Genomic DNA, 25,718 nt, shown 5'->3' with positions numbered 1-25,718 from the left:
TAATTAGGCCAACTAATCCTATCACCAAGGTTCGAATATTCTCCTAGCATAGGGTTAACAATATCCGAAGACTAAGGGGGGTATTCGCTAATCTTAATTTACACATTTTCCCCCTAAATCTCTGAACAAATTAATTTTTGTACCGACCATAAAGATAAATTATCTTAGATAATGAAGAAGCGGATTAATAATTTAATTAATAGCCACAAATAATAATTGTCAAATATGATAGCGAAAACCGAAAAAGTAGAAGAACAAAAAAAAACCATCGTATTATTAAATAAAAAAGAAAAAAAAATAACCGTTTTGTTAGCAACACTCCTATTGAAGCAGAAAGGTTAAAGAAAACCGGTTTTATCCGGTCGGGTGGATTAAACCGGTTATCCAAGCATTCTCGTCCTTGTCGTATCTGAAGATACAGTATCAGGTTTTTTCCCATTGCTTCCTTCTGTAGGCTTTAAGCTTTAGTGCTATTTATGCTACCCTTAGTTGGCGAATTGGGCAGACAATTCCGATAACGCAATAGATTTGGAAGCTTTCTAGTTTTCAATTTCGTTGCAAAGATAACAAATTGGGTACACAAAGGCATCCTCCTTTTGGAAAATTCATAAACAAAAGTTATTAAAGGTTAAATCTTTTTTCGTTTTTGTGTTTGTGTGTGTGAAATTGGTGTAATATGCCGCAGAGGATTGGTGCTTGTGAAAGCTGAACAAGCAAATCAACTTGGGCGATGCTTAGATTGGTTCAGACACGTCTGCTTCTAGAGACTGCTAGGTACTCTGAGAACTACTTTACTCTTGTCTTGCCGTGAACGAGTCTTTTCTAGTGTCAGTGATGGGAAAGTCTCTTTCTCTTATAGAGAGAGATTGAGGAATGGGATTGCTGATATTAAGAAAGAGGCTGCTGTTGATCTCTTTCAAGACATGATTAGGTCTCGTCCTCTTCCCACTGTCATAGATTTCAGTAGACTGTTTAGTGCTGTTGCCAGGACAAAACAGTACGATCTTGTTTTAGATCTCTCCAAGCAGATGGAGTTGATTGGGATTGCGTATGACTTGTAGTCTCTCAATATTGTCATCAATTGTTTCTGTCGACGTGGTAAACTTCAGTTCGCTTGTTCCGTTATGGGAAAGATCGTGAAACTTGGGTTTACGCCTGACACAGTCACTTTTTCAACTCTTATTAACGGATTCTGTCTCGAGGGCCGAGTCTCCGAAGCCGTGGGGTTGGTTGATCGAATGGTTGAAATGGGACAGACACCCAATCTCATAACGATTAACACTTTGGTCAATGGACTTTGTCTCAATGGTAATACCTCTGAAGCTGTGGTTTTGATAGATCAGATGGTGGCAAATGGTTGTCAACCCAGTGAAGCAAGAGTAACAAAAAACAGTAAATAAACAGGATGAAAACTAAATTAAACAGGAAATAAACAAGAGCAAACTAGAAAAGAACAGAACAATGCATAAACAAGAAATTAAACTGGAGCTCGACCTAGCACTCGATCGAGCATGGTATGAACCAAAGTCGAGTGCATGGTCGAGTGATGCAGAACACAAGATTAAATGCAAAACTAAAGTGCAGAAACTATAAAGCAGAAAAAACAAGTAATTAAATGCAAGAAACAGAAGCAAAAAAGTAGCAAATAGATCCTAAGGATGGGAATTATTGGTTGGTATTAAACTTAATCTATCTAGGTTGCTTAACAAAACTCAATCAACAAAGAGCTAATCCTTAGACAATGATCTTAAGGGCTTACCAATCCACTCTCATGACAAAGGTAATCAAGTTTAATAACATCCTAACCCAACTCTCATTGGTGAAACCATACTAAACAGGCTTTAAGAATCAGATCATTACTTGTCAAAAATCACTTTAAACATCTAATCTCTTAGCATGCTTCATGATAATCTCTAGCATTAGCCTTATCTAGCAACTTAAACATTGGTGTGATGCTAAGAAGCTTAAGATCTGTTCTTACCCTCTCAGTATAAGAACAGAATAGAGCTTATCTAATCTAGAAAGGATTCCATAGAATTCAAGCATAAACAATCCTAAACAAACTAAGTTCTCTACCAACCTAACCCATCTCTAAGAATCTATCTCTACTCAGAATCTAATAAATGAGATGTAAGAACACAAACCCAGAAAATGATGAAACTGACATAATCATAAAGATGATGATAAAATAAGCAACTTTGTAGAAGAAATCAAATGAAAATACTTAAAGAATCAAAAGTTATGAAGATTACAATTTTTGGTGGCTAGATCTAAAAAAACGAGCTTGTCTGTGGCCAGATGTAAGAGACCTATTTATAGAAAAGAAGGGAAGCCCTAGTTAGTTAGGAGACAAAATGGAGAGGCGGCTCAAAACTTGACCATGTGCTCGGTCGATTCCATGGTCAAGTGACCTCTTCTTCTGCTTCTTCCAACGGTCGAGTCCTTGATATGGGATGATTACTTTTTCACCTTACCTCCGATCGGCCTGAGACCACCGGTATTGGAAAGCTAACTCGGTTGTCTACAACTTTCGTGAAGAACATGGAAGCTTAATGCCAACGGAAGATCTTTATTCTGGTCGATCTTTGAGGGACTTGTCTTGAATCCGACCGAGTGTTCTTTGGCAAACGGTCGACTGTGTGCTCGACTCCATTGTCGAGTGATTGCTTTCCTCCTCTTTTGAGCCTTATTCCCTTGCTAGATGTTCCCTTGTGATCACAACTTCTCCTTTGTGCTTCCAAAGTACCTAATTCACCTGTTTATGCACACATATATGAAAATGCAATGCAAATTCTATCCTAATGCATAAACTGAGAATAAAAGACAGAAATGTGCTAAAACTATCTCTAAACAATGCAAAACAGGGGATAAATGCATGCTAAAAGATGGTAATATATAGAGTTATCATTCTCCAACAATGCCACACAGAAAAATAAGAAGGCATGCCCAATATAAATGAAAACATGCTCCCGTTAACACACTTCCCTTTTTGTATTTTATGAACTTCCCAATTCGAGTAACCATGACTCCTCTTTTGTCTGGCTGGATCAAGTTCATCACTAGCAACATCCCACTGTAAATTTCTCCTAGCAACATCACTAGCAACGAATTAAAGAAGAAACTCTCAAAGTTGGCCAGAACTGAGATATATTGATCTGCTCCATGAAATGTAGAGTTGAAAATTGTTGCTTGTTCTCATTTGTGTCCCAAAGTGCTGGAATATCTTTAGCCTTGCTCTTCCATAAATCTATAAAACATAAGTGAATGCCACCCAAGCAGAGCACATAAACCGCCTTCATCCTAGTCTCTCCAATGTAGATAAGCTGTTGCTGAGTTGTTGAGATGATTGGCAGAGCCAACAACATAGATGCAAAAGTTGCAGGTTGAATGAATTTCCCAATCTGAGACCACCACACATCAATCTGTTGTTTAATTTGGATCTTGTAAACAAGCACGAATCCATGCTCTTTGTTCTGTCCCTTATCTCTCCAACGATGCCACAAAGAAAAATAGGTTTTCCTGTCCCCATTTGTTGAGTAGAGTCCTAAAAAGTACCCTTCATAACTCTGTTTTGCAGTAATGTTGCCAACAGAATGCAGTTTTGATCCAGCGTCAAACGTAAACTCAAAGATCTTCATATACCAAGCTTTCCAACGGTGCCAAACATGATAACTTGCAATCCCACACTGCATCTTTCTACTTTGAACCATAGACTCTTTTACTCTCTCCCTTGATATCCCAGCAACCTCAGTGTTCTGAATTCCAACCATGAAAACAACATGATGCCGCTGTATTGACGTGACCCTCTGCTTTGATCTGTTCACACTTGGTCTAAAGCAATCCACCAATACAGACTTTTGCTTCTTCCTTTTGTGCAGCCTATCAACACGAGACAAAGTTTCACCTTCTGGAACATGAATGTGCAGTCTCTTTAATCTCTCTTTTACATGCTTGTATTTCCTCCAACTTACTCTTCTATTCCAAGTACAAGTGTGTGAGTAGTCTTGATTGTGTTGTTTCCCAAGTCTTACCTTCTTTGGCTTGTATTTGAACATCCATGATTTCAAACCTCTCATCTTCTTTCTCAGTTTCAGCCCGTCTTTATCTGGAGACATTTTATCAAACATCTGGTGTGGAGAATTTTTTTTTTTGATTCTTATCTCTTCCTGAAACCTCTCAACATCCCTCTCTTCCTGAAACCTCTCAACATCGCCTTTAACAACAACCATCTCAATATTTTTGTGAATCATCTCTTTCTCCAACGATTCACTCTTCAAAACCGGTTCAGAGTTTGCTTCTTGAATCAATTTTGTCGCCAAAGTTGAATTTGTTGTCTCACGCGACCCAGACGAATCTGTCTCCTGAATGATTTCCAAGTGAACCAACGTTTCTGTTTTTGTTTTCCAAATCGAGTCCTTCGCCGGAATCGATTTTGTTGCACAACTTGATCCTGCCTCCTGAATCGAGTCATTTTCACCTACCGCTTCTGGTTCTTGTTGGATCATCTTGAAATCCCTACCTGTTTTGTTCTCACGCCATTGTTGGATGAGTCGATCCTTCATTTCTTGCAATAGAAGCTTCTCTGGATCGTCATCTTCACCGAACCGAAACAATAAAGCCTCCTTCAACTTCTGCCAGCTTGAGAAAGTGCAAAGGGATTGTCGCCAGTAAAACCAAGCTTCAGCGTCACCTTCGAGAAGACTTTGTGCAAGATTTAGCTTCTCATCTCCCAAGAAAGCCTCTTGAATAAAGAATTCCTCTATCCATGAAAGCCATGGTCGCAATTCGCCGGAAACACCATCAAAGATGGGAAATCCCTCAAGACACATTGCCATCAAAATCCCCAAATTGCAAAATCCCCAAATTGCTTGAAAACCTAACTTTCTTCAGCGTTCGATTCGATCCGTATTCACAAACGCACCATTTGATAAGATTCAATGAGTAAACTCTTATCTATTACTTCTGATGCACTGTTACAAAGAATAGAATCACCGGCACATCACCGATTCATCAATTCTATCTCTCTAAGCGACACATATGTCACTCAACATACAACAAACAATGCATAAACTCTACAAAATGTCTAACAAAGCTTATATACAACAGACTAGTCACATGATTCTTCCTCCTTCAAGATGCAAGAACACGTGATCACTTCCTTCTAGTGTAGACGCTATACGGCTTATCAATATTGTGACTTACAAAATTTTGTTGGATGGGTTGTGTGACAATGGGGAACTAGAAAAAGCAATGGAAATATTTGAAAAAATGCAGAAGAGTAAGATGGAACTTGATATTGGTATCTATAACATCATCATTCACGGGATGTGCAATGATAGTAAGGTAGATAATGCTTGGGATTTATTCTCTAGTTTACCTCTTAGAGGAGTGAAGCCCGATGTTAAGACATACAACATAATGATTGGAGGAAGTCTGAAGCGGACCTGTTGTTTAGAAAAATGGAAGAAGAGGATGAGTATGAGCCAGATGGTTGTACATACAACACACTAATCCGAGCACATCTCCGAGGTAGTGACATAAATACATCAGCTCAACTCATCGAAGAAATGAAAAAGGGAGGGTTCGCTGTTGATGCGTCCATGATAAAGATGGTTATGGATATGTTATCGGATGGTAGATTAAAGAAAAGCTTTTTGGATATGCTTTCTTGAATGCATACGAGAAACCCCTGGTTGGTTCTGTAACTTCTGTTTCATCTAAATCCATTACAGAGTAATAATTAGCTATGAACAATTTAGTTTCTGTACTAATGTAACTTATTGATGTTTTTAATGAATCGTTCCTCCTCCTGGACATGTTTCAGATCCAAAAAAGGACAATTCATAGGGTTGTTCGTTATCTTTGTTTCTTTAGTTGGTAGTGAAGTTCGAAACAGTTCAGAGCTCTCTTGCTTCCTCTTTATATTTGAAAACTCGATAGTGCTCTCTTGCTTCCTCTTCAAAACTTGAAGATCGGAATCCAGATTGTTTCTTTTTGCTTCGCAGTATTAGTAACTGACAATCAAAGAAGCAAATGTAGATTTGTGAAGGTAAGTTTTTTGTTTTAATAGTGTTTAGTGAGAGATTAATTAATGCTTTATATGAGACGAATGGTGAAATGGTTAATTTCATCAGTTACATTTTTTCTTTTCACTTTCAAATTACTAGAGGTGTTTTGGCAAGGATTACTTTAGAATAACATAAGAACTATAATTTGCACATTGGTTTATTATTTCTTGACGTACTCATTTAGTTTCGCTGAAATAAAGTTTTATCGTTTTATAGAGACTAGGTTTATAATCCAAAAAAAAAGGGGCAAATTATTAATACACGGAATATACATATAATTTGCCTATAATAGTACAATGTATACTAATTAAAAGTGTTCACATAATCTTAAGTTCTGAAAGAGAGAAATTAAAGATGAAAGAAGAACACACGCAAGTGACACTCACGGGACAGCATGAAGAATTGAAGCCTTAACTGATTTTGGCCAACCAACATGTCTCTTTGTCTCTAATGCTTTACATTTTATTTCAACGCTTTTTTTTCTTCAAAATGTCAACATCCTCGTCACTTATCATCAAACGTATTAATTTGCATGAACGTTTTGAGTGAGCGCTTTTACAAATCAACTAGAAAATATCCGGTGCCTTTAAGCACCTGTCAACATTTTAAAAAAAAAATTATAATAGAATAATAAAATTTATTATTGTCATATTTTTTAAAAAATATATATTTTATTTGAGATACTATTTATTTTTAATTGTTATGTAAATTTATATATGTTTTTTTGAATACGAATTATTTTAGAATATTATAGCATTTGATTTTTGACGTATATTACAGTTTTATATTGTTTGTTTGTTGTATTTACATCATTATTTTATGAAATATGAAGTAGTAATTTTAATATTATAGTTATGAATAAATAAAATTTATTAATTTATCAGTTATATAAATTTAGTTTTACCAACCTGTCAATGTGAAAATTAAAACACACATTTTATTTTCATAAATCAAGTAATATATATTTGTTTTTAAAAATTCAAATCACAGCATATGCTGAATGAAATCTGCATTTTATTAATCATAAGTATTATATGAAAATTTTAAACAATTTGTAAATAAAATAAAATAAATTTCATAGGAGAATCATAATTTGAAATTTTAACAAAATCTTTGAAATCTAGTTATTAAAAATAGTTGTATTGAGTACTTAGATATAAAATCTTAGTTTTGAAATTCTGATTTGTTATATTTTTAAAAAAATATATATTTTGTAATTTTCGTCCATAATTTGTTAAAGAGAAAAAATATTTGATCTATCAGCATTTTTATTTTTAATTAAGTATATTTATTTAAATTAGTTAATTAAACTTAATTAATTTCATTTTTAATGGCAACTGAATGTAATTTTTTACACATTTTAATATTAGTTTTATATTTGTATTTCTTGATTAATATAGTAGGATAGTATTCATTCAATAATTATCGAAATTGTGATAAACTTGGATGTCAATAAATTATTTTAATAAATTTCCAGATATACGTTACATCATTGTCGATGTTTTTTTGTTTGTTTAAATTGAACGATCAATGTGGTAATTTCTTATCTTCTGTTTAGTACTAAAATTTGATTTTTTTTTCTATTTCTTCTTTCATAATTTAGTTATCAAAAAAAAATTATAATAAAATTGCATATATACAGTATATGTTTTGTAGTGAGATGATTAAGTATACGTAGATTTACAAGCTGATTTTCCTTCGTAGAGTATATATCTTAAAGTGTTGGATAAGATAAAGCAAAGGGATTAAAATGTGTTATAATCTCCACATAGTAGTTAAAAAATACTCCAGTTCCCACGGAAATCCCACGTGTTAGTCACAGCTAATATCCTTATATGGAAATGAGTCACGTGTTGTTTACCCCCCCCCCCCCCAAAAACAAATATGGAAATAAGATTCTTAGATATATCTTTTAAATTAAAATGGATATTTTGATCCTGAAAGACGAATCAGCATGGGAGAGCTCAGCTGGACCCAACTATCTGAATATTTAATAACTATATACTTGAGTTAAAACAACAAAGCCAAAAAGTTATGTTTGACCAAAAGATTCCAGGAATGTTCTTTGTCTGTATTTTTAAAAACCACTTTAAGTGCTAAATAAAAGGATAGCCGTGGTTTAATGTGCATTATATCGTAGTGTTATTTTGAGTTAACTGGATTATCTCGATAACGTATTTCACCACCACTCTTAAAATATCAAAGATAATACTATTGATTTTGTATTTTTTTTTAAACCAACAAAATTAAGTGATGAGTGATTAAATTTAATTTTATCAATTTTATGGTAAATGACTTCCTCGTAAGAGATTTCTTAGTCAGTGTATATAGATTGATACATTTTTTTTATACTATGATATATTTTCTTCTTTCTTTATTGGTAAAAAAAATCATGCGTCATGTTGAAAGAGGAAAGTTGTTCGTTCTTTATTTTAGTTACACTAATAGAGTAATAATAGCCATGCCCTCTTACTTGTGCAATCATAATAATTATAGACCAATCCCATTCCCATAATTTGGTAAAGAAACCTCAACGTAAGCACTGATGAATACTAGAGTTAAATAAAAAAAAATGTGCCGAATTAGATCTTCTAATGTTTAAAAGAAGAAACACTTTTTTTTGGGTTAAAGCTTTAACACACAAACACAAATAAGAATAAATAAATCTAGAACGAACCTTTTGGGTAAATAACGGCTAACAGCTAATATAAGTGGCATACGTGGGATAAGATAATAATAAAATCATAAAAATGTGTGTTACGCGCGTTCATTTCGCATAGTTTTGTAGGTCCCATCAAGTCCTACCGTATCCTATATATATTACACTTCTCTGCTTACTTAACTCCCAGCAAAAATAAAAAAAACAGAGCTCTAACTCAGAAACAAAACAAACAAAAACAGACTCTTCTCACTGAGAACAAAACTTCAATCTTTTTGTAACCAAATCCTTACAAGAAAATCAAATTCACATATCTTTTTACTGTGATATTTCGATTAACAAAAGAAAAAGAAAAAAACCCTTCTCTAAAACAGTGATTAAAGTTAGCCCCGGAAAGTTCCTTTACTTCTGTTTAATTTTTCAGGCGAATTTGTTTTGTACTTTTTGAGTAATGATGAACAACGACGAGATTGTTTTGGCGGAGATGAGGCCTAAGAAACGAGCGGGAAGGAGAGTCTTCAAGGAGACACGTCACCCTGTTTACAGAGGTATACGTCGGAGGAACGGCGACAAATGGGTCTGCGAAGTCCGAGAGCCTACCCACCAACGCCGCATTTGGCTCGGTACTTATCCCACTGCTGATATGGCTGCTCGTGCACACGACGTGGCGGTTTTGGCCCTGCGCGGGAGATCCGTGTGTTTGAATTTCGCCGACTCCGCTTGGCGGCTCCCGGTGCCTGAGTCCAACCACCCGGATGTCATACGACGAGCAGCGGCGGAAGCGGCCGAGATGTTTAGGCCGGCGGACTTCGGCGGTGGAATTACGGTTTTACCCTTTTCAGGTGATGAAGTGGATTTGGGTTCTGGTTCAGGATCTGGTTCGGGTTCGGAGGAGTTGAATTCTTCTTCGTATGGATATGGGGACTACGAAGAAGTGTCGACGACGATGATGAGGCTCGCGGAGGAGCCGTTAATGTCACCACCACGGTCATATATGGAAGACATGACTCCTAATGTTTACATGGAAGAAGAGACGTGTTATGAAGATATGTCACTATGGAGTTACAACTACTGAAATCAAGTTTACATTTAAAAGTTAAAAGGACTGTGAGTAAAAGTAAAGAGTTCAAAGGTTTTGCGTTAGGTCCTTTGGTCGAGTTTAGAATTTAGAAGGTTCCTTGATGGTATAAGTGGGGTTATTGGTTTAAGATTTGAATAGAGTTTTAAAAATTTTAAATGTTATGTAGAATATGCTGTTATTAGATCAAGTTTTTGTAAAAGTCTATTAAAGTTTAGTGTTATTAGTTTGTGATTTGTAAAAAATCATTTAAAATCTTAACAAATCTGGGTTATTGGATTCAGATTTTTATAAAATCATTAAAAGTTTTGTGTTATTCAATTAAAACAAAAGAATGTAGGATTGTAATGAGTTCAATTATTATGTTATTAGTTCATGATTTTAGACATTTTCTTAACAAAATAAAGTCCTGAAAAATATCATAAAAATTCAGGGATTGTTTAGAGAACTTTATTAGAAAATTAATCAACAAAACTCTCTAACAATCTTTAACAATCTTTCACTTATTCACTTCTAATGATTTTGTTGAACTCTTCAAAAATTTTCATAAATCTCAAACCAATACCACCCCTAATTTCCTAATAATTCTTGGATCTTTCTTCATTATAAATTTTATCAAACGATTCGGCTTTCACGAACCTGTATACATATAGCGTAAGCCCAATTTGCATTTCAACTTGATGACAGTTGTAGTAAATATGCAAACTTTAAAGGAAAAAAAAAAGTGTGATCATCTACTTGTAATAGAATTAAGGGGAGATTTAATCAAATCTTACAAGGATACTAACTACTAAACTAGCAGATAAAAATCTTTGACTATTAGAGATAGACAGTTTGACACCATTGGTATATACAGTTTTTTTTTTTGGTCAATAAAAAAAATCAATTCAAACGAACCAATCAAACAAGATGCGAAAAATATTATATACAGTTTATGACTTTGAGAATATTATATTTATGCTTTCCACAACTTAGGAATATTATATTTATGAATTTCGACGACTTATCAATGTCAATAATAAGTTTTTACGGTGGAATTGCAATTCCCGAAATACTCTGCATGTCAAGATTGCAAATAATAAATTCGATATCTTGAAACGAAATTCATGGTAGGTCTTTTTTACGGAATTTATGATCCGAGGACTTCAAATTTTAAAATATTTATTATTGTCAAAAGTTTTTTTTTTCCAAAATAAATTGGTAGAGAATTAAAAATTTCTCAGCCTGCCGTGGCATGGCGCGGAACTAAAAGCGTGAAACACGTGGCTGCTTGGAACTGATAAGTACCAATATTGGAAGATGGAGAGTTCACTATACGAGGTTTTGGAGCAAGTAAGTGCGTGTTTCATCAATAATCATCTAAAATCCAAATTACCTTCACGGATTTATTTTTCAAACTCTAAAAATCGAATATTCTCGAAGTTTGTTTATTCAGTTCAACAACTTTGATTGAGTTTTTTTTTTTTTTTTTTGGGTCTAATAAGTAACCATAGTTATCTATCTAAGTAAAAAGATAAGTACAAAAACATAAGCTATATAACAATAAAAGACAATTACACCCTTTTGGCGTAGACAATTAGCCCTTAATCTCTCTCTATTCCAAGTAGTGTGATATATTTTTAAATACGAAGTACTCTGACAAAAAGTGATCGTGAGCGTAAAGTTAGATAGAGAGAGATAGTAAGAGAGGAAACAAAAATATAGATATCCAAAAGGAGAATTCTTTTGTTCTTTCTTCAATTTGATATTTATACCTTTCTTCATCTACTTGTCAATATCACTGACTCTTCTTCCACTTTTTACTAATCCTACATATATATTCAAAAAGAGATCAATTTTTTCTATATGTAACATTCATCCTCTTTGGTTTGGTTTTTTATTTTTTATTTCTCTCTCTCTCTCTGTCTTTATTCTAGAGAGATCGAGATCATGAAGAACACCGAAGAACAAATGATATCGCTCTTTGGAATTCCTCTTTCTGATAAACCGAGATGGCAACAATTTCTCATCTGTTCTTCCGGTTTTTTCTTTGGTTACCTCGTTAATGGCATCTGTGAGGTTCGTTTCTTTTTTTTTTTAAACATTATATATATAATTCTGATAAAACCAAATCAGTACTAGGACCATAAACTTTTTTGCCGATATTTTTTTTCATGAATTTTTGTTTTTGCTCTTTGATTTGATTATGTCTATGAAATTCCGGTTTTGCATGCGGTGTATTTCTCTGTTTATTATTATTTTTTTTTTCTGGCCGAGAAAATTCCAAGGTTTAGAGATGAATCCGGTCTTCTTGTTCTAAATATGATTTTATTAGAACAAATACCTTTACCGGAAACAAAGGCGAAATTTAGGCATGCAAATATATTTTTTTCTTGTTAAATCTAAGATTTTGTATACAATTAATACAAATATATAGTATAAATTTAATTTCTCGAGATTCTGCTTCTTTTTTTCCTCCTCTTGAGATTCTGTACTTTTTTTTGCTTAATATATTTGTAAACAGTAATTAGCTGCCAATTTGTTAACATTTTTATTTGACAGATTTCGGATCATTTATTTTATACGCTCTGTTTATTTATTTTTGCTTTTCTTTAATTTGCAGGAATATGTGTACAACCGGCTTAAATTCAGGTCATTTTATATATCAAATTTTATTGAAACATATTATTGATAGAATATTTGAATTATACAAGTATTGAGTTGTTATACGTTTGTTTGTACATTGCAGTTATGGATGGTATTTCACATTTGCGCAAGGATTGGTGTATATTGCTCTGATTTACATGCATGGCTTCAGGACGAAGCAAATGGTGAATCCATGGAAGACTTACGTGAAATTATCTGGTGTTCTTATGGGATCTCACGGCCTCACCAAAGGCTCCTTGGCTTATCTCAATTACCCTGCTCAAATCATGTTCAAATCCACTAAGGTATATGGTAAAAATAAGATTGCACTTCACTAAGTATGGTATAGTATAGTGTCAATATTGTCACTAGTATAGCCGAGGGATTATATAGCTTTGAGTAATCTTTGGGATCAATTTTGTTCAATGTTCTGGTTTAATAGGTTACGGTCGTTAGAATGTTGTTGCATAGGTTAATCTCGTCTTAACACTCAGTTAGTAGTCCAGGAAGCTCTATTTGTGGTCCTGGACTCCTAATCATAAATAATGTTCGTAATCGTAATGGTCTCAACTTCTCTAACCTTGATTTTTGCCTCTTTCTCTCTAGGTTTTGCCGGTTATGGTAATGGGAGCATTTATACCTGGGTTGAGAAGAAAGTACCCAGTCCACGAGTACATATCCGCTTTGCTACTTGTAATTGGTTTGATCTTATTCACATTAGCTGATGCCCATTCATCCCCAGACTTTAGCATAATTGGGGTTATGATGATCTCGGGCGCTCTCATCATGGACGCCTTTCTTGGTAACTTGCAAGAAGCTATCTTCACGATGAATCCCGAGACAACACAAGTAATTCATTTTTTTGACAGTTTCTTCTATTGTATATAATATCCCTCTTTCTGGAATAACGTGTAATGGGGGTTTTCTTTCTCTTTGATGGTAGATGGAGATGTTGTTCTGCTCGACGGTAGTTGGTTTACCGTTCTTACTCGCACCAATGATTCTTACCGGAGAGCTCTTCACAGCTTGGACTTCATGTGCTCAAGTAAGCTTTATATATTTATAAGATACCATTTACTCTAATTCTTATTGGCCACTTAACTTAAATGACAAAGGCATTACAATGATGACCACTGACTAATGAAAATTTTAATTATATTTTCTGTAATTGACATTTTATAGCATCCATATATATATGGAGTGTTGGTGTTCGAAGCCATGGCAACATTTATCGGACAAGTCTCTGTTTTATGCCTCATTGCGCTCTTTGGCGCAGCCACAACTGCTATGGTAAATCTACTTTAACCACTTTAACCATTTTAACAATTGCATTTCAGTTTAGTTATTTAGGACTATAATTTATTTGATTTGTAGATATTGGTGCAACTTTATTCGATTTGAAATAAGAAATCTACACGATCTTGAATCGTACAAAATTTAAGCCATATTATTGTTTTTTTTTTGTCTTGGGAGTAGATAACAACGGCGAGAAAAGCAGTTACGTTGTTGTTGTCGTACTTGATATTCACTAAGCCTTTAACGGAACAGCATGGCTCGGGATTGTTACTCATCTCTATGGGAATTATCCTTAAAATGGTTCCAGATCCAAATCCAAACCCGAAATCTTCGAGTTCGGGTCAAACACCCCAGAAGCTGGAACGGGTTAAGTTTGAGAAGGAAGACGATGAAGAGAGTCGGTCTTTGGTCTAATAAACGACGAGAGAAATGTTTCAAAACTCAATTCTTAGTTCGTTTCACATTTTTTATCGTCAATATGTTTTGTGTTATTAGAAAGTAGATTTTGTTTTACTTCTTTGTAGTTCAGAATCTTTTAACTCGAAACTTCAATTTGAAACTTGATCAATACAAATGCAAAGAAAATGTTTGGGTTTTTTCACTACAATTTATTTTGATGTAACTAAACGAATTAGTAAAAATGTGGGTTTATAATGTTAGATATCAGTGTACCGTTTGTTAAGCGTCTGTAGTCCAACGGTTAGGATAATTGCCTTCCAAGCAATAGACCCGGGTTCGACTCCCGGCAGACGCAGCTTTTTTTTTTCTTTTTTTTTCTTCAAATTAGATTTAATTGGACCATATCTTTTCTAAAAACATCAAAATCACACTCTATTTCCAATTGGTTTATACAGTTGAGGTCAGTTTCCATGAATATGTTTTACTACAAAACCAAGAGATTGCAGGAACAAAATCAGATGTGTACAATATTTTACTGATAACAGTTATCTTCTTTCTTCTTCTTCTTGCTCTAGCAAACGAGCGACAATCTGAGGGATGGAGCGGTGGGAATATGCGTGCAAGATGCCCATCTGATTATAGACTCTGTGACTGCAACATCCACCACCAACTGATCTAGCTCTCCTAGTCCTATGGTCCGGTTCCTTTTGCTGTGCAGTCCTGACATTCTTGACCAGTTTCCTCTTTCCCTTCTTGTCTCTGGCTTTCCTGCTGCTTCTGTCTGATTCTCCCCTGCTTCCTCACGCCTCTCAAATTGTGAAGAAGAATCAGGTGAAGGCAGTGACCTCTTTGGGCTTGAGTCTGTAAAATCAGATTATATTAAGAAGACGATTAGATTATATTAACACAAACTCAACTAAAGTCAACAGAAAAAGATTTGGTTTGGAAACATAAAAAGTTGAGATCTTGATTCGTGGGTTTGAAGTTAATGTCTTTGCCATTTTTGGAAAGTATATTGACTATGTATAGCCATCATCAAATCCAACATTCTAGTTTCTAAGCAAGGAAGAGTTAAATATGTACCTCGAAGTTTTCCATCTGTTTCAGTGGTGTCATTGTTCTGTGTCGTCGCTGGGTCTGGGCTAAAAAAGCTAAAGCTTGGCATGGAGGGAACTCTAGTTGATGAGAAGCCAGCTGAGGTTGATTCCGGTTGTATTCCATCAAAAGAAAACCCACCAAAACCGGAATTTGGCAATGTGTTGTTATCCGCAGGTAAGAAAGATGAGAATGATGATTTACAATCGTTGTATGTTGGCTGCTCTAATTGTGCCATGCTAAAGCTATAATCTTGTTCTCGGGAAACACACTGTGTAGAGAAAGAGCATCCACCATTCTCCAATCCTTCACAGCCAAACCCATCTTGATCATATTTTTCTTGACCTGATTCAGATAATTGCTCCATCCACGAGTGAGCTACAAACAAGTGCAGATAAATTATCACTCTGCTGTAGTTCACAAATGTATAGGCAACACTAAAATAAGATCTTGGTGTCTTTGCCAGTTTAAGAACATGGATAACTTTCTCATGACTACGACCATTCAAGGAAATTAATTATCATTTCAAGTTTATAAGAAACGACGGACAAGATGACATACCTAGAACTTCATCAGCTGATAACCTTTGGGAAGGATCAACACAAAGCATCCCCCTGATCAAATCCTTAGCGTATGAAGTTATATGGTCCCATGGCTCTGCAGAAAATCTCAAATCTGCAGCCCTGACAGCATCAAAAATCTTTGACTTAGTCTTTCCCCAAAAGGGAGGTACTCCACTGAGAAGAATGTACAAAATAACCCCTGCACTCCATACATCAGCAGCTTGGTTATATCCCCCTGACAACACTTCCGGGGCTATGTAAAACGGACTACCAACTGTCCCGCTCAACTTTTCCCCTGCTTATACAAAAACCCATTCTTAGAATACACAATCTCCATTTCTGGATTTGATAACTTCCAAAAAGACAGTGTTTACTCTATCTTACCAGGCTTTATATAGGTTGCCAGACCAAAATCAGCCAATTTGATAGGAGACGAAGAAGACATTGTGGCCATAAGAATGTTCTCAGGTTTCAAATCTCTGTGGACAATACCGCTATCATGACAAAACTTGACCACTTGCATCAAATGCTTGAAGAGCACCCTCGCACGGAACTCCGAATACCTTCCATATTTCTCAAGCTTATGAAAAAGCTCACCACCTGCGCATAGTTCCATCACAAGATGCACAGAATCTTCCTCCTCATAAACCGCTTTGAGATTCACCACGTTTGGGTGCCCAGCTAACTTAGCCATTATAGCAATCTCGAGTTTGATACTCTTCATGTCATCTTGTGTAACCAGTCTGTCTTTAGAGATAGACTTGCAAGCAAGCCTCTCTCCAGTTAACTTATCAGAACATACTCTTATGACACCAAACTGACCCCAGCCTAACTGTTCCCCAAGCACATATCGATCTTTTAAGTTGGAAACGTTTACAGGGTTTAGAATGGTTTCAGTAAGGCTTGCAACTTTAAAGCAGTTGCAGAATTCAAATAAAAGTGGGCTCGTATTCTCCTTATCAGCTATGTCCATACCCATATATATCCAAATCTTCACCTAGCAATAAAATCTCAGTTTACTAAATTTACCGCCTTATAATAATACCCAATTAGGCCTAATCTGGTAAGGGAAGCTACTCTTCGACGAAACCGTTAGCTGCATTCACCTTCGTATCCTCCGATCTGTAAAGTTTCAAAAGACATAAACCTCAGATTTAAGCACTGATCTACAAAGTAACACCAACTGAAATTGAAAGAATAAAAAAGGCTAGCTTTTGAATTCCCACAAATGAAACCCAATTGCTTTCACCCAGTTTAGATTGAGAGAACAACTCAAACAAAAAACCCATAGATCAAAGTACCTTCCAGAGGGCAAAGGACTAACTCACAGCACAAAACTCCATTTCTAGCTCAAAAAAAAGTCCAACTAAAATAGGCAAAAACCTCGAATTGAGGTTATTGAAATGCATCTGGATCTCGAATTAATCAACTAGACAGCCTTAAATTAAGCCACAAAAAGAGTAAAAGAAGAAACTTGCAGGAATCTAGATAAGAACAAGAGCATAAAAGTTCATCCCCCAACTGCTTCAACTTGTAAGGTAATCAATCCAACCAAAAAGATGAGTTTTTTAATATTCTGAAACTCATAAAGAGATTGAAAATTTCTGGAAATTTTACCTCTTTTTGGTTTTGGGCAAAGAGTACTGAGAATCGAATCACGTCGAAGAGCAAACGAACAGCTATAGGTTGCAGCGAAGAGACCAAACCCAGTCCTCTCCTCTCTCTCTCTACTTGCTCTCTCTCTCTCTTCTCTTCTCTTCTCTTCTCTTTCAAATTAAAATGTCGTGTCAACTTGTGACCGGGAGAACCAGTTTCACGTTTACTTACTTCACGACAAGTTTTTTCTAATTTACAATCCAGACCACTGCTTTTTCGTCTAATTCCTACTTATTACCTCATACTTTTTCGATTATAAGGTTAGACCATTCGCGACGCGAGAAGCCATGTTGTCCACGAATATTGAATTTAAAATATTCATTTCTATTTTTATAATATTCATTTTTGATGACATATTCACATGGTATAACTAAATTTTGTAAACAGAATATTGCATATTACATTTACCACTATACACCATTGTGTTTGTGGCTTTCTATTTTGTAGCATATAAAAAAAAAAAAAATCTATCGAATAATAACATGCTATTTCCATGTTTCGAGTAAGGGAATAATATAAATACAGAATGGTATGCTATGATCCAAGTACGGGATTGGACAAGAAAAGATTTGTAAAGATAAAATGTAAAACAAAAACCTAACTATTGGAAAGCTATCCAACGGCGAAAAAGATGAAAGACCCACACGAACAAAGCTTTTTATAGCTCGCGACGATAATAATATTAGCCAATACCCATTTCAACTTTCAAGTATGCCACGTTATACGTATGGAGCGGGACCTATAGATGTCTTCCACTTCTATCTGTCTTTTTTTTTTCTGGTTGCTTCGCTGTCTGAGACAATAGAAGACTAATTGATTGAGTAAACTAACTTAATTTACTAGTATAATTTTTTTTAGCCTAACAATAATATTATTTTACGTAACTTAACTTAATCATTAGAGTCAGTTCGATTTGTCTATGCTTTTGAGAACCAGAGAGATATCCATCTGTATTTCATGTTAATGAGCTGTACAAGCATATTGTACTCCACTATTTTCATTTTTCTTATTTATTTTCCAAATCATAATTTTTTTTTGGATGCCACGTAATCGGTGTATAAGAAAATTATCAAACGAAAATCCATTTAAATTTGATTATTTTTTTTTTAATTCTGTGTGTTTTCAGCATTCTATATTTTACTATTATAGTTTACGTGGGTTCTATTGGGGATTTTTTTTAGGAAAAAAAAAAGAAAAAGAAAATGTATGATGGGCTTTGAGTCCGTTTCGTTTGATAGTGGAATCGAGTTTGGCCCATATAATTTTCGTATATTGAATTGAACAGCACGGAAGATGTATAGAATTTCTATTAATAAAATAGTAGAGTTTAATAACAAATAGTAGGGTTTAATAACACACGCTGATCAAGCAATCATATTTATTTCGTCAACATATTTCAATAAATTTTTCTCATCTAGAATATTGTTAAACCTAAATCAGTTTCGGGTTCTACTACCTAAGAATTTGAATATGTAGTTAAGTTCGAAAATTGTTTTTTTTTTTTTTTTTTTTTTTTTTTTTTTTTTTTTTTTTTNTGTATGGATTATAACATTCTATTATCATACTTAAATCATTAGAGAAACTATTGTTGTCCATTATTTCCACCTACATATTCGGCTTAGTTAGTTATTTAGTTATTACGATCAAATGACAAAGAGAAAGAGTTGGTGCATTTTAACTGTAACCAACTGTCTATTAATGGACGTTGGTCTTTAACATAATATTGATGGACGTTGGCCACTAAAATATAATCATATAGTATTTAATTTTATTTCCATTTTCGGATTTCTTTATTCATGTGTCAAAGAGAGACAGGTTGAGTGTACCCATTTCTATATTGTATTCCCTATAAGTTTTATCGGTCCATTTAGTTTTCTTTTTTCTCTCATGATACTCCCAGCCGCATCTAATTTGCATTTTCTTTAAATGACATTTATTTATTCATATTTTGAGGGTCTTTTATCTGCTTCTCAATGCGACACGTGTCCATGAAAATAAACATAGAATCTTGATGTTGCATTTCCTCAGAATTAGATGGACTCTTCTTAATTGCCTCTAGCTATATAAATAGTGGAAAGGTCGAAACCATTAATTTCAACCATAGCTTGTCACAAACCTTTATTAGAAAAAAACACGAGTCCCATATATTATCATACACATACAAAGTGAGAAAATTATACTCTAGATTTTGTTTAACTTCAATTTTGTAATAATGTTGGATAGATTTTGGTCATGGAGATTGTTTGTTGCTCTCTCACTTTTCATCCATTCTCCAATTTGTTCTTCTGAGAAAGGTAATCATATTCATATATACTACAAATAGATTTCTTATGTATCTGTGTATTCATATTATAGTACTGTGTTACAGCTTTACCTTTTTTGGTCGCAGCTCCAAACTACTCCTTCATGCGGGACGCCACAGGAAGTCCGAAGACGTCGTACTACGACTACATTATCATCGGTGGTGGGACCGCCGGGTGCCCTCTAGCCGCAACGCTGTCTCAAAACGCTAGCGTTTTGCTGCTCGAACGCGGTGGCGCACCGTACGACAACCCCAATATCACGAGGCTCTCGTCGTTCGGAGCCGCTCTCTCTGACTTGTCTGAGGCCTCACCATCTCAGCGTTTTGTATCGGAGGACGGCGTCATTAACGCACGTGCTCGAGTTCTCGGTGGCGGAAGCGCTCTCAACGCCGGCTTCTACACACGTGCCGGCACCAAATACGTTAGGTTAGTGCATCTGAAATACTAATACGCGTGCATGCGTATATTTACAAATATACATTTCACATATGATGAATTTTTTAATGCAGAAGTCTTTTCGTCTACTTTATCTATAAGTACTATAAGTTATAAGTAAATAATGCATAATATCTTGCGACCGTTTTCACTGCACCATAGGTTAGAATATCTACAGTCTAGTTTAAATTATTCTTGAAAAAATGGCGTTTTTAGTTTGCGATTCAAAGTAAAAATATAAAATTATCGTCCGTACCAACTCATTTGAAGGATTCACACTCAAATTTAAAATCATAGTTCGAGTGCTTTGAATAACAAAAAAGTATCCGAGTTTTTCGACTTTCCTATATATAAAAAGTTTCCATCATGGAAATAAATATTTGATCAATCCACATGGGCATACATTAATATATGTAGGACAACAGATGATATCATTTAACATAGTATTTATGATTGTAGTTATTGATTTTTCCTTTTTTTTGTTTTTTTGTTAGAAAATTACTAGTTATTATTGTTGTTGCCTTTGGTCCGTCGACGTTATAATATAATTAATACGAATTGAAATGTTGTTAGGAACATGGGTTGGGACGGAGCGCTAGCGAACGAGTCGTACCAGTGGGTAGAAGCTAAAGTGGCCTTTCAGCCTCCGATGGGGCCGTGGCAAACCGCCGTGAGAGACGGCTTATTGGAGGCTGGGATTGTCCCTAACAATGGTTTCACTTATGATCACATCAATGGCACCAAATTTGGCGGTACTATTTTTGACCACAATGGCCATAGACACACCGCCGCCGATTTGTTAGAGTACGCCGATCCCAAGGGTATTACCGTTCTTTTGCATGCTACTGTCCACCGGATCTTGTTTCGAACTCGAGGTACTTAATGTAACATTTCTAGTATAAAATCACCGAATAAATAAATATATACAATGTTAGAAGTTGGATATATTATACTACTAAATGCATTTTCATGGATTTAAGTTTATAAGTCATCCTAACTTTTTTTCTTAATAAATTGATGCGGTTTGATTGACATTTGTGCAAAATCAATGTCTTTCTTTCTTTTTCACTATATATTTCATGTAAATTCTCTTAGTCCATTACTTTTGTTCATAAATCAAGTCTTGCTTATCACTTTATTCTAATTCATAATTCTGTTACCATTATATCATATGATTAACTAACTATCAATTTCCAATTATTCACGTTTAAGGTACCACCAAGCCAATAGCTAACGGAGTTGTGTACCGAGACCAGACCGGTCAGGCCCACCGAGCTTACCTAAAGGAAGGCGCATTGAACGAGATCATCCTATCGGCGGGAACCCTAGGGAGCCCACAACTTCTGATGCTAAGTGGTGTTGGTCCATCAGCTCAACTACAGGCTCAAAATATCACGGTGGTGATGGACCAGCCTCAAGTGGGCCAAGGCATGCACGATAACCCTATGAACGCCGTGTTCATCCCCTCTCCGGTCCCGGTCGAGGTCTCACTCATCGAGGTTGTCGGGATTACCGGCGAAGGAACATATGTGGAAGCCGCCGGTGGTGAGAATTTTGGCGGAGGTGGCGGTGGTTCTAGTGGATCATCTACTAGAGACTACTACGCAATGTTTTCACCAAGGGCAACACTACTAGAGTCAAATTCAATGACCAACTTATCATCAGCCCAACCTTTTCAAGGAGGTTTCCTTTTAGAGAAAGTAATGGGCCCACTATCAACGGGTCATTTAGAACTCAAGACCCGAAATCCGAAAGATAATCCGGTTGTAACTTTCAACTATTTCCAACATCCGGACGACCTTAAACGTTGTATTCGAGGGATCCAAACTATAGAGAGAGTCGTACAATCTAAGACATTTTCAAGGTATAAGTATGCGGATATGCCGTTTGAGTATTTGCTTAACCTCACGGCGAGTACTCCAGTCAATCTAAGGCCGCCGAGAAGTGGTCCTGGAGCCTCCTTGCCTCCATCAGCTGAGGAATTTTGTCAGCATACAGTTACAACTATTTGGCATTACCATGGAGGATGTGTTGTGGGTAAAGTAGTTGATGGGGATTATAAAGTTATTGGTATCGACCGACTCAGAGTCATTGATATGTCGACCGTTGGTTATTGTCCCGGGACAAACCCTCAAGCCACCGTTATGATGCTTGGCAGGTAAAATTATCACATAGTCCCTATATATAATGTTGATGTTTGTGTTTTTTTGGCTAAAGGCTAACGATTTTTCCATGACTTGGTCAACAATATTCGCATGCAGGTATATGGGTGTGAAGATCTTGAAAGAGAGATTCACCAAAAAGTAAGAGTTTTGAATCGGATCAGGGTTTGTGGAAACTTTGTATTAAAAATTAAAATGAGATCCATTGAAGATCTTTTTTTTTTTTTGGACATCAATACCAAGACCTTATAAATGGTTTTACTGATATAATGCATATTATTCTTAGTAATTTTCTATTTGGTACTCATTATTGGACCAACTTGACGTGCATACGAATATATTTTCGAGTACCCTCTTCCTTGTTCATATTTTTAATTTATGATAATGACACGTGTATTATGAGGTACAGTTCAGTGTAATTAAAATCACAAGGGTTTTTATCATCAGTAGACAATTTGCAAAAAAAAAAAAACTAACATTAGTACAAAACGGAGCACAGTGACACAAATATATACAAGCCAAGCAGAGATCATAGGCAATAACTCAGGATAAATAAACACAACATTTTTAAGCTCACAAACCCTAAAATTTAATAATTAACACCCATTTCTCAGTTTTCAAAATCCTCTGTTCCAAATTCTGATTTCAAGACCCCAACCTTTCTTCATTTTTAGACTTTGATCTCCATCTTCTTCTTTTTTTTTTTTTTTTTTCTATCTTCCTGTTAGGTAAGAACAGGCGAAAGTGATTGTTCCTTTATAGACAACAACTTGACTAGAGATTCCTTTATAGACACATCAACTCCGGGAACTCTGCTTTCAACTTGGTCGCATCAAGCTCATTATTACTCCTCGGAGCTACAATCACTTTCGCATGTTCTTCGAAGTGAAGTTCGGATCAAAAAGCGAAAAAACTATCTGTATATCTCTCTAGGCTATAGCTTATTTTCAATCCGATTTCACCACCCTATCGTATTTATGTTCATAAGCTGGCCCCATAGGTTTTAATTGTTGTCTGGTACAACCTCGAACCAATACGTGGCTTGAGAACGATTCCTTTAAATTAGATTGGTGACTGAAATTACCAATATTAAGAAACAACGTTCTTTATGTGTTAAATAGGGAAAAAGAAAACAGAAAAACGAGTTATTGGTATAAAACTTTCAAATAACGAAATTCTCTAGATGACTAGATCAAGAAAGTGTTGACCAACAATTCCTTACGATTTTTTATAAGAAGATTTATGTCACAATTAGATACATTATACATATACATGCAGATGTATATAACATAAAGCCGGGCCAATACAAATTTCACAACAAAAGTCAAAAGGCCACCGAACTTCTCAAAACCCCACCCAAAAAAAAAGGGAATAACAATAAGAAAAAGAAAAGAAAAATAAGAGAGAAACCCCGTTGGGTTAGTAAGAGCAAAAGCGTAATTTTCAACGTCAACGGAAATTGGCGGTGGCCTTGTAAGTCTTACCGGCGCTCCAGTTAGCCGGAGCAACGTTCCAAGCATAGATGGTTTGACCTGTGGTGTAAGAAGTGACCCTGAAAGATAGAGATTGACCATAGAGAGACGAAAATGCTTGGTAAGACGCTCCCCAATTGTGGCTCATGCTGATCCAATTCGTCCGGCTACCTTTCACGGCCATGCTCTTGATATCTCCCGCGCCACCGACGTTCATCACGAATATGAGAAGCCAATATGCATTGCCTTGGAATTGAAACCTCATACCTCCACTCCTTTGGCATGCCACTCTGTATACATCATTAATCACATATATTAGTTATAACGTTTTGGAGTATACATATAACGAAGGTTAATTAACTAAGTGTCGTAACTATAAATACCTTCGGTATGCAACTGGGATGATACCGGCCCTCCAATTAGCGAGTTTCATGAAAGCCGGTTTAGCCATATCGAAATGGGTTCTAGGAGGATTGCACCAACCACCATTGTTGGAGTCTTGGTACCAATTAGGAGGGCAAAGGTTGGTGGCTGTGACCACCGTTGATGGGTTTCCATAATAACAATGCGGTGACTTCATACACGTTATTTGAAAACATTGGCCGCATCCGTAACCGTCTTTGAACAACGTTGTGCTTAGCGCTGCTGTGGCCACACCGTAACCGCTGTTAAAAAGGTTTCCGTACCCACATGCACCACCTGCATATATACATAAAACTATTAGGAGATATCCAAAAAAAATGGTGGACAGGCTTCATCTTCATGCATGGTATATGCAAGAGAAAGTTAAGTGCAATGAAATTGTTAACCTACCCATAGTTTCACTACCGGTCTCGTCGCCGTAGAAAGTGGCATGAGCATATTTCCATGGGCCTGGTCGATAGTATCCAGCGACGAACTCTCCGGAGATGGCGAAAACGACAAAAACTATCGCGAAGAATTTGTTGAAACTCCAAGAACTTGTGATTGGACCCATCTTTAGTTTTTTTTTTTTTTGTTCGATGGGTTTACTTAATTAGGGTTTGTGTTTGGTTTGTTTGTTGATGAAGTAATCGAATTTGAGACTATCTTTTATAGAGGGGATTTTTCAACGACAGTGGTGGTGGCTACGTGAGGGTCACTATCCTTTTTTGTCCGTTTATATTGGAGACTTTTTGTCCGTACTGGTTGGAATTTGTTTAATTTCATTGAATTTTTGCCATAGAAAATACTAAATAAAAGTTTAGAAAAACGAGTCAATTGTTGTTTAAGCGAGCAAAGTTTTATTATATAGGACAAGTTGACGTGCGAGCAAGTTCTATTAGCGGTTCGTGTACCGACTCTATCCAATCTCTATACGTGCGTCTATGTATTTTCAATGAAAACGTTAAAATGAAGAGCAGACATTCATTTTTGTATTGTCGTTTGTCAACGATTTACGTAACTAAATAGAAATGGGCAAAAAAAAATGTGTAAGATATATGCATTTATTATGTTTTAATACTTGAATGATTTTTTTTTGTCAGCATACTTGAATGATTTTTTCGGTAGATTGTATTGGAAATTTAAGTTATAAAATTTCGATTATGGTGGGTCGATGTTGAATGTTTAAATTGACAAATATATCCAACTCTTTCTATACATGTATCAAGTTATCATGAATTAGTTTGAAATTTTTGGGTATATATAGAAGTTTCAAACAAAAACTAATATGTGAAAACTTGTTTTTTTATTTATTAACCAAAGTTATTATTGTAAACATTCTGTTTTTCTAGCCAATTGTAATGTCCGAACAATATAATTGTGGAAAGTTATTTAAATTAATATGTGTGGCTAATTCTTCTTCTTTTGGAAATTTCCCTTTAGTTAATTAACTATATATATTAAAATATAGATAATTAGTTATATACTTTATATAACCCCCCCCC

General features: G+C 35.4%; 5 protein-coding genes and 1 non-coding gene across 7 annotated transcripts; 4 read left to right on the top strand and 2 right to left on the bottom strand.

Annotated features, from left to right (window-relative positions):
- LOC104771542 (dehydration-responsive element-binding protein 1F) lies at positions 8,932-9,988 on the top strand. Its single transcript, XM_010496082.1, has one exon. The coding sequence runs from the start codon at positions 9,179-9,181 to the stop codon at positions 9,800-9,802; it is 624 nt and encodes a 207-aa protein (XP_010494384.1). The 5' UTR covers positions 8,932-9,178; the 3' UTR covers positions 9,803-9,988.
- LOC104771534 (UDP-galactose/UDP-glucose transporter 4) lies at positions 11,427-14,327 on the top strand. Its single transcript, XM_010496070.2, has 7 exons — positions 11,427-11,863; positions 12,408-12,436; positions 12,534-12,735; positions 13,037-13,279; positions 13,374-13,475; positions 13,613-13,720; positions 13,907-14,327. The coding sequence occupies exons 1-7, from the start codon at positions 11,735-11,737 to the stop codon at positions 14,138-14,140; spliced, it is 1,047 nt and encodes a 348-aa protein (XP_010494372.1). The 5' UTR covers positions 11,427-11,734; the 3' UTR covers positions 14,141-14,327.
- TRNAG-UCC lies at positions 14,409-14,480 on the top strand. The gene has a single exon. It is a non-coding gene; the product is annotated as a tRNA-Gly (tRNA).
- On the bottom strand, positions 14,530-17,563 carry LOC104771518 (calcium-dependent protein kinase 26-like). 2 transcript variants are annotated; one of them, XM_010496051.1, is made up of 5 exons: positions 17,401-17,563; positions 16,168-16,905; positions 15,782-16,078; positions 15,209-15,598; positions 14,530-14,986 (listed from the first exon to the last, which is right to left on the bottom strand). In XM_010496051.1, exons 2-5 carry the CDS (start codon positions 16,760-16,762, stop codon positions 14,697-14,699), a joined length of 1,572 nt encoding a protein of 523 aa, XP_010494353.1. In that variant the 5' UTR covers positions 16,763-16,905; positions 17,401-17,563; the 3' UTR covers positions 14,530-14,696. The 2 variants fall into 2 exon arrangements, with proteins under 2 accessions (XP_010494353.1, XP_019098969.1); XM_019243424.1 differs by lacking the exon at positions 17,401-17,563 and adding an exon at positions 17,085-17,343 and having other exon boundaries at positions 14,697-14,986.
- On the top strand, positions 19,553-22,691 carry LOC104771511 (protein HOTHEAD-like). Its single transcript, XM_010496040.1, has 5 exons — positions 19,553-19,733; positions 19,829-20,168; positions 20,751-21,052; positions 21,390-22,335; positions 22,439-22,691. The coding sequence occupies exons 1-5, from the start codon at positions 19,652-19,654 to the stop codon at positions 22,482-22,484; spliced, it is 1,716 nt and encodes a 571-aa protein (XP_010494342.1). The 5' UTR covers positions 19,553-19,651; the 3' UTR covers positions 22,485-22,691.
- Positions 23,567-24,836, bottom strand: LOC104771499 (expansin-A7). Its single transcript, XM_010496031.1, has 3 exons — positions 24,625-24,836; positions 24,195-24,510; positions 23,567-24,101 (listed from the first exon to the last, which is right to left on the bottom strand). Exons 1-3 carry the CDS (start codon positions 24,785-24,787, stop codon positions 23,789-23,791), a joined length of 792 nt encoding a protein of 263 aa, XP_010494333.1. The 5' UTR covers positions 24,788-24,836; the 3' UTR covers positions 23,567-23,788.

Source organism: Camelina sativa, chromosome 3 (genome assembly GCF_000633955.1).
Source record: "Camelina sativa cultivar DH55 chromosome 3, Cs, whole genome shotgun sequence".
NCBI classification, from domain to species: Eukaryota; Viridiplantae; Streptophyta; class Magnoliopsida; order Brassicales; family Brassicaceae; genus Camelina; species Camelina sativa.
The sequence above is the reverse complement of the archived record's forward strand: the minus strand, read 5'-3'. Positions and strand labels throughout refer to the sequence as shown.

Coding starts and splice junctions, on each gene's coding strand:
- LOC104771542 (XM_010496082.1), top strand. CDS start 9,179: ATGATGAACAACGACGAGATTGTTTTGGCGGAGATGAGGCCTAAGAAA.
- LOC104771534 (XM_010496070.2), top strand. CDS start 11,735: ATGAAGAACACCGAAGAACAAATGATATCGCTCTTTGGAATTCCTCTT. Junction 13,280..13,373: donor TGAATCCCGAGACAACACAA/GTAATTCATTTT, acceptor CTTTGATGGTAG/ATGGAGATGTTGTTCTGCTC. Junction 13,476..13,612: donor CTTGGACTTCATGTGCTCAA/GTAAGCTTTATA, acceptor GACATTTTATAG/CATCCATATATATATGGAGT.
- LOC104771518 (XM_010496051.1), bottom strand. CDS start 16,762: ATGGGTATGGACATAGCTGATAAGGAGAATACGAGCCCACTTTTATTT. Junction 16,079..16,167: donor GGCAACCTATATAAAGCCTG/GTAAGATAGAGT, acceptor TTGTATAAGCAG/GGGAAAAGTTGAGCGGGACA. Junction 15,599..15,781: donor ATCAGCTGATGAAGTTCTAG/GTATGTCATCTT, acceptor ACTTGTTTGTAG/CTCACTCGTGGATGGAGCAA.
- LOC104771511 (XM_010496040.1), top strand. CDS start 19,652: ATGTTGGATAGATTTTGGTCATGGAGATTGTTTGTTGCTCTCTCACTT. Junction 19,734..19,828: donor AATTTGTTCTTCTGAGAAAG/GTAATCATATTC, acceptor TTTTGGTCGCAG/CTCCAAACTACTCCTTCATG. Junction 20,169..20,750: donor GCCGGCACCAAATACGTTAG/GTTAGTGCATCT, acceptor AAATGTTGTTAG/GAACATGGGTTGGGACGGAG.
- LOC104771499 (XM_010496031.1), bottom strand. CDS start 24,787: ATGGGTCCAATCACAAGTTCTTGGAGTTTCAACAAATTCTTCGCGATA. Junction 24,511..24,624: donor GACCGGTAGTGAAACTATGG/GTAGGTTAACAA, acceptor GTATATATGCAG/GTGGTGCATGTGGGTACGGA. Junction 24,102..24,194: donor ATCCCAGTTGCATACCGAAG/GTATTTATAGTT, acceptor TGATGTATACAG/AGTGGCATGCCAAAGGAGTG.